The sequence below is a fragment of the Diplotaxodon limnothrissa genome, linkage group LG23 (assembly GCF_057381915.1).
Source record: "Diplotaxodon limnothrissa isolate DT_005_m linkage group LG23, D_limnothrissa_male_GT1.1, whole genome shotgun sequence".
NCBI classification, from domain to species: domain Eukaryota; kingdom Metazoa; phylum Chordata; class Actinopteri; order Cichliformes; family Cichlidae; genus Diplotaxodon; species Diplotaxodon limnothrissa.
Window position 1 is genome coordinate 5,448,750 of NC_140617.1, and position 6,226 is coordinate 5,454,975.

At 38.0% G+C, this 6,226-nt stretch overlaps 1 protein-coding gene across 1 annotated transcript; it reads left to right on the forward strand.

Annotated features, from left to right (window-relative positions):
- The first annotated feature begins 311 nt into the window (after positions 1–311).
- LOC146607352 (Rieske domain-containing protein) lies at positions 312–1,583 on the forward strand. The gene is made up of 3 exons (XM_085348970.1): positions 312–501; positions 839–954; positions 1,485–1,583. The coding sequence occupies exons 1-3, from the start codon at positions 312–314 to the stop codon at positions 1,581–1,583; spliced, it is 405 nt and encodes a 134-aa protein (XP_085205096.1).
- Positions 1,584–6,226: the final 4,643 nt, after the last annotated feature.

Here is a 6,226-nt window from a genome sequence, read left to right on the forward strand (position 1 = left end):
TTTAGCAGATTTCGAGTAGCCTAGGCTAACTTTTCTGCTCATTCATCATTTAGGCTACAGTCATATTCATATGTAGCTCTGTGTTTGTGCGCTGTGCTGTCTCCTTTTTTTGACGGCGTCCCGCGGTTTGCTGGCAGGCTGCAGCAGGGATGGTAGCAGGTCAGTGCGATCGGATGAGCGTTGTACCAGTCGGTCTGGTGGTTAATATGGAATATTTGCACAGTGCGATCTGTCAAATCCATTTGCACCGGCGGAAAAAGGGAGGCCTGTAGTAGTGCAAAATAGAAAAACAGGTCATTTCGCCGTTCTTTATGGCTTCTGGCTCCGGAGATGAAGAGGGAAACACGGGGGGCGTTTCATGGAGACTCATAGGCCCTGCCTCGGAGCTTTCCAAGAAGCGCTGCCGTTTAATGCACTCCTCTCTCGGCTATGATTCCGATGTCTGCCTCTTCTATGTGAAGGAGGAGTTTTTCGCAATGGATGCTCGCTGTTCACACTCCGGTAAAAACAACAACAACAACAACAACAACAAAAACACATTTATACCCGCTTAGATTTAGCTTTAGCAGGGCCTTTAAAACGCGAGACTAGAGCGCAGTTATATGTATAACATTGCAAACGCGTCACGTCGCGTTTTTATATGCAGCCTATTGAAAATGTCTCTGTGGGTGATTTAACTGTTAAAATAAGAGAAGGCTGAGAGGGGAAATAGCATCATGCCCCCTGCTGTCTTAAGTTTTAGTGTCATGAAAGTATCGCATTTTTCTAGAATAAAGATGGCAGCAGGGATTGTTATGAGAATAAACGGTTATTAACAGTTTCCCGTGCGGAAATCCAGGCGGTCCTCTGTGTGAGGGGGACATTGAGGAGGCTGACGGAGTCCTGCAGGTCTTCTGTCCCTGGCATGATTATAACTTTGATCTCAGGACTGGGAAGTCAGGGACATCACTACAGGTCAGTAATAAAGTGTGCCCTGATAATGCTGCTTTAGTTTTACACCAAAAACGCTTTTTATAAGGAGTGTTGATTAATCACTTTATTTAACTTGCATGTAGGAGCAGTAAATTTAGGCACCTGAATGTATATCAGGTTCTTTACATTTACTAAAAGCTGATACTAAGACTTGATGCATTCACATCAATTATCCTTTAATCTTAGACAGATGGCATGTTTTTGATAGACAGGACATAAAAATCAAAGCTCGTCAGATAGAGTTAAGGTGATGTTCAGCTTGAGATCTTCTGTTTTGTTTTGTTCCAATGAAAAAAATCAAGCTTGACATTTTACATTCATCGTTTTCCACATATGATTTAAATATACATCACTTTATGTCACTCATGTCAAATGTTAGACTAAACAACATCAAACTGTGTGTTGTGACAGGCAGGGTTTTTTTTGACTTGGAAGGTTACTCCTAAAGTAGCTTAGGGAGTTGTGTTTTGTTCTAACTTCTGTTTCTTTTTCTTTGTTTACTTTTTTTGCAGCAACAAGTGTATGAAGTCAAGCTGGAGGATGGAAATGTTTATGTGAAGCACAGAAGTCATCTGTCCTTACAGCCTTTTCCTCCAGATCGGAAAAGCTGATCTACCTCAGAGCAGGTGCTTTGTCCTCCTGTCCATTTGTTAGACTTGTGTAATGAACCTAATGTAGTTTGTTTTGAGACTTATTCCACAAACCCAAGCCGTCCAAAAACATTTCTAAGCCGTATCTCTCATTTTCTCAGTTTTGTTTCTCTTGGATTGCTGTATTCTCAGGACCAAATCCAGGAGAGTTTCTTGCGTTTTTCTTGCTGCTGGCATTCGAGATGGAGAACCATGCGCAGGCACTTAACCTGCAGAATCAGCAGGTTATTGTTGATTTTTGATAACACAATAGATGCAAGATAAAGGTAGTGGATTTATGCAGTTTCATGTTTTTTTTTCTTCCTTAAAAAGAAAATATCGTGATTTTTAGTGGAAATATTGCAGAGTAAATTTGATGTGCACTTTAGTTTTTTGCCTTCAGATTTGAGCCATTTGCACTTTCCATTTCATTGTTGATCAAAACCCTGTAATTGGAGTGGATCTCACCATTTTTCATCTCAGTTCTCAAGCTCTCAGCCTCTCTGCCTTGTTGCACTGATATGCACTAGCAAGCAAAAACAAATCTGTTTGAAGAAACTGAAAATCCTTCCAAATGCTGTTTATAATTCAAATATAAATTACCAAAACTCCGAACAGATTTTTTTCCGTTTACAATCCACTTGTAATCCGAGTTCTGTTGACCAATCGCATTTGAGCAGGCTTCGGTTACACCCAAATAAAGAAATCCATGTGGGGAGCAAAAACAGGAACGCATTCGCCAAACTGCAATCTTGTCTGATGATAGTTTAATTTTATATTTGCTTTGTTAACAGAAAAGAAAGGCTTGACCTGGATATCCACTGGCTGTACTGCAAGTCTTGAAAAAACGGTTATTGCGCCAAGATGCTAAGTCAGCAGACTGACAGTTTGGTTTTCGAATCACAGAGGCAATAGGAGTATCCAAAATGTAGCACTATGAGTTTTTAATTCAATTAAAATTGATAAAATAAAGAGTAAAAATGAGTAAAAACTGAACACCATCGTCTTGATTTCTTGAAAAGAATCATCATATTTTGCATGTTAGCGTTTTCGAATAACCAGTACAGGTCTCCTTTAGTAAAGCCCACATTTTGCATCTAAGTGTCATTTTATTTCATGGTTTACTATATTTCCTATTATTCCAGACTTGAGAGGCAGACTTGTTTAGTTGTGCCCTTGAAGCGATGTCACATAGGAAGAAACTCTCTTCCAGGATTTATTTGCAAAACTTTTTTTTAACCCAATTAGAGTTTAAGCAAATAGAAAACACATCAAGGACACTGTGGTTACAGTTGGTGGCAATTCCACAGCTAACACGTTTCCATCAGCATTTCTCTTCATTCCTGTCTTCTGCACAGACAGGTTTGTCTGTTACTGACGCAGTGGGATTTACGAGGAACGGTTAGTAAGGCGCCGGAGGAAGGTTCACGACCTGAAATGCACCACTGATTTAAGAAAAATGTGTTTTCCTAGCTGTGCGTGTGTGAGTGTGAGCAGTGATGCCAGTGTGTTGTTTTTTTTTTCTTCGTGGTGAGAGCAGTCACTCACTATATTTTCTGTCAGCTTCGTTTTCTGGCAGACGCACAGAACCCCGTCACGAAGGTGTCAATGACAGTGTGGCTCAACACTCCAGTTTTCCTCCCTACTGTGCTCCCTGTTGTGCAACTTTATTACAATAATAATTCCACTGGTTAAAAATGTTATGTGCACCAGACGTCTCGCTGTGTTGTCTTACATTTCATCACCTGAAGGGTAATGTGCAAACAAAGTGGAGATACGGCTATTTTGTGTCAGTAGAAAAGTCAAAGTAACGGTTTGAGATTCCGCAGGAATGTTTTGAGACGCTTGAGGCACATTGGGAAAATTGGGATTCTCATCAGAATGTTGTTATGTTTCCTAAAATGTATTTTATATTCTTTTGTATTTCTAGTGTATGTCTCTGGGACTGCATACACCAATGCATTTAAATTCACCCCTCTGTTGTAAGTTAGTATCATCAGTATCATGTTTGTTGTAAACTTTGTTTATTGTTGTAAGATGGAAAAAGTAAAACTAGATCTATGCATTTTATTTATTAAAAATATATATGCATGTTAAATAAACTTTTTCCAATTTTTAGACTGTTCATTTGTTAAACTTATACACAGTTCAGAGGACAACATCAAACAAAATGTTTACACAAAATCATTTATTTACACTTGTTCGTTCGTACATTTATACCAAATTTAATACAATACACAATTTACACATAAAGACCTAATTCAGAGAGAAACAAAGCATTCAGCATCTCCATGCAATAGTTAGCATTACAGACTATTATCAAGAGCTGATTTATGTAATTCTTTTACTACTCAGGATTTCTTCCTGGGGTGCAGTGGCAAGTATGCAACTCTCTCCATGTCCTCCAGAAAGCGGTGGAAAGGTGTAAGGCTGACCGTCTTGTGAATAAATTATGATCTCCCTGAGACCCTGCTGGACTATACAGAAGAGAAAATGGATATGTCTGTTTACGCTTAAGTTTCTGATAAATTGTGGATGGTTTCTGGTGGATTCAGAGACTTGTGCTTTTCTGCAGAACAGAGGCAAACTCAGGTCAAGTATTTTGAATAGAAATCCACTCCTTAGATTCTTTTTTTTTTTTTCGAATATCAGTTGCCACAAAAAACCTCAAATTTTGCCAGATGGATTGAAATACACTTGAAAATATCCAATTTTCTACCATTCAAGAATTCTGCAAAGCTGTAACTATACCAATAGTATGCTTTAGACATTAGTTCCCCGTTTTGGGAAAAACGCTCATTCTCCTCCTTGCCAGAGTTTGGAGATGAGAATAGTGATGATACCCTTACATCAGTGGGTTCATTAAAAAAATACAGCCAGTACCCAGCTAACTCCAAATGTCAAACAATTTATTTAGAAGTTTAAAACACAAATACATAAATCATATTCATGATTCTGACACTAAATAAAGTAAAAGGTTTGCCACTACTACTGCCAACGAGTCAAGATAAACAGTTTCTTTTAATTAAAAAAGGAATATTTTCATCTTCTTTTATCTGTTGGTTTCAGGCTCAAACTGTCTTTATTTGATTTTAAAGTATCTGGAAACTTTTTCTTGAGCGATTAAACCAAACATTGCAGAGGTTCTTTAATCTCCTTTGAAGTTCCCTAAAGACAAAGTGGCTGTTTGGAGAGCACAGCTTATTTTTCCATGCAAAGCCTTACATAATGGTTTACTCAGGCTATTATTGTTACCTTGTCCTTCAAGCTCTCCTGATAACTTCTTCTCATGAATAAGCCAATTCTCCTGTCAAAGCATTCCCTGAAGAAAATCTGCATTCTTCCATGTGCAACCACTTTCAAAGCTCAAGATTCTGTAAGTGATGGGCTATGAGGCCAAAGACCACTAATATTTTCCCTTCCCTTTTTTCTTTTTCAAACCGTACCCTGAAATGATTAAACCCATCACTAGATAATCTTGCTTCTCTTCCTTCTGATGTCTTTGGTCTAACATTTCCTTTAGTTGCTCTACATCTGTTTGGCCCCTTCAGCTGACCTCACAAACTATTGCATTTTATAGGACTTATCTCTTCCTACACCTGGATTCAATCATCATCTTTCTTACGGGGTGGAAGCTGTATCTGCTGCTGGGACATGTTTGTTTCCAACTGGACATCTGAACTGTTCGTTCACACACAGCCCACAGGCCTGTGATTAGAGAGGTCAATGATAATTCTGAAGTTTGCACAGGCTGCCAAGCTATAGATCTATGTTTGGAGTGCTGTTATGTGCTCCACATAGAAAGATTTATAAGTTTGAAATGATACCATTTACAGCATATTAAATGATAAATCTGTTGCACATCAGAACTAAAAATATAACAGCACAAATGAACTGAGAAAAAAAAGACATCTTCAAATGTTAAATGTGCAGAGAGCTCGGTAGCAATTTCAAAGGAAATATGTGTCCATAATACTCTTGTGCCCAATTTATTGCTGATTGCTTAAGTTCAATTTGGTTGTTTGTGAAAGTCAAACTGTTTTTACAGTTCTCAAGAGAATATGTAATTTATTTTCTAATTAGCAGCAGGCTTATATTTACTTGTCAGCCTCTTCTGGTTTCTCCAAGGTCCATAGTGCACCTTATTCATTTTGGGATTAGTTCAGCTCGAAGGGTTTCTCCCATGGGTCTGCAAAACCCCATACTGCAGATAAACAATAGATTTAATCACTGAGTAAACTCCATGCCTATTACTTAGTTCAGTTAAAGTAGCCAAAAACTCAATTCATGTGTCTATTTCCATATCCATATGGCGTTATAGTCTACATTTATTTGTATTGCTACTCATACTTTTACACAGCTTAATAAAAACCTGACTTGTAAACACAAGTTGTGTTTCTTCTGAATTCTCATGCTTAAGAAATCATGTTTTGTTAATTAAGAAATGACAATGGAGTTTTTTTGTCCTACTAACAAGATTGCAAACTGAAGCCAAAAAGATTATTGTAAAGTCAGCAGATTCATGCTACAAAGAATGAAAAAAAAAAAAACAGTGACTCAGAGAGTCAAAGAGTTGCACAACACAACTTCAGTTATTGGCTGAAAATCACACAACTAAATCAACA

Coding starts and splice junctions, on each gene's coding strand:
- LOC146607352 (XM_085348970.1), top strand. CDS start 312: ATGGCTTCTGGCTCCGGAGATGAAGAGGGAAACACGGGGGGCGTTTCA. Junction 502..838: donor TGCTCGCTGTTCACACTCCG/GTAAAAACAACA, acceptor GCGGAAATCCAG/GCGGTCCTCTGTGTGAGGGG. Junction 955..1,484: donor AGTCAGGGACATCACTACAG/GTCAGTAATAAA, acceptor CTTTTTTTGCAG/CAACAAGTGTATGAAGTCAA.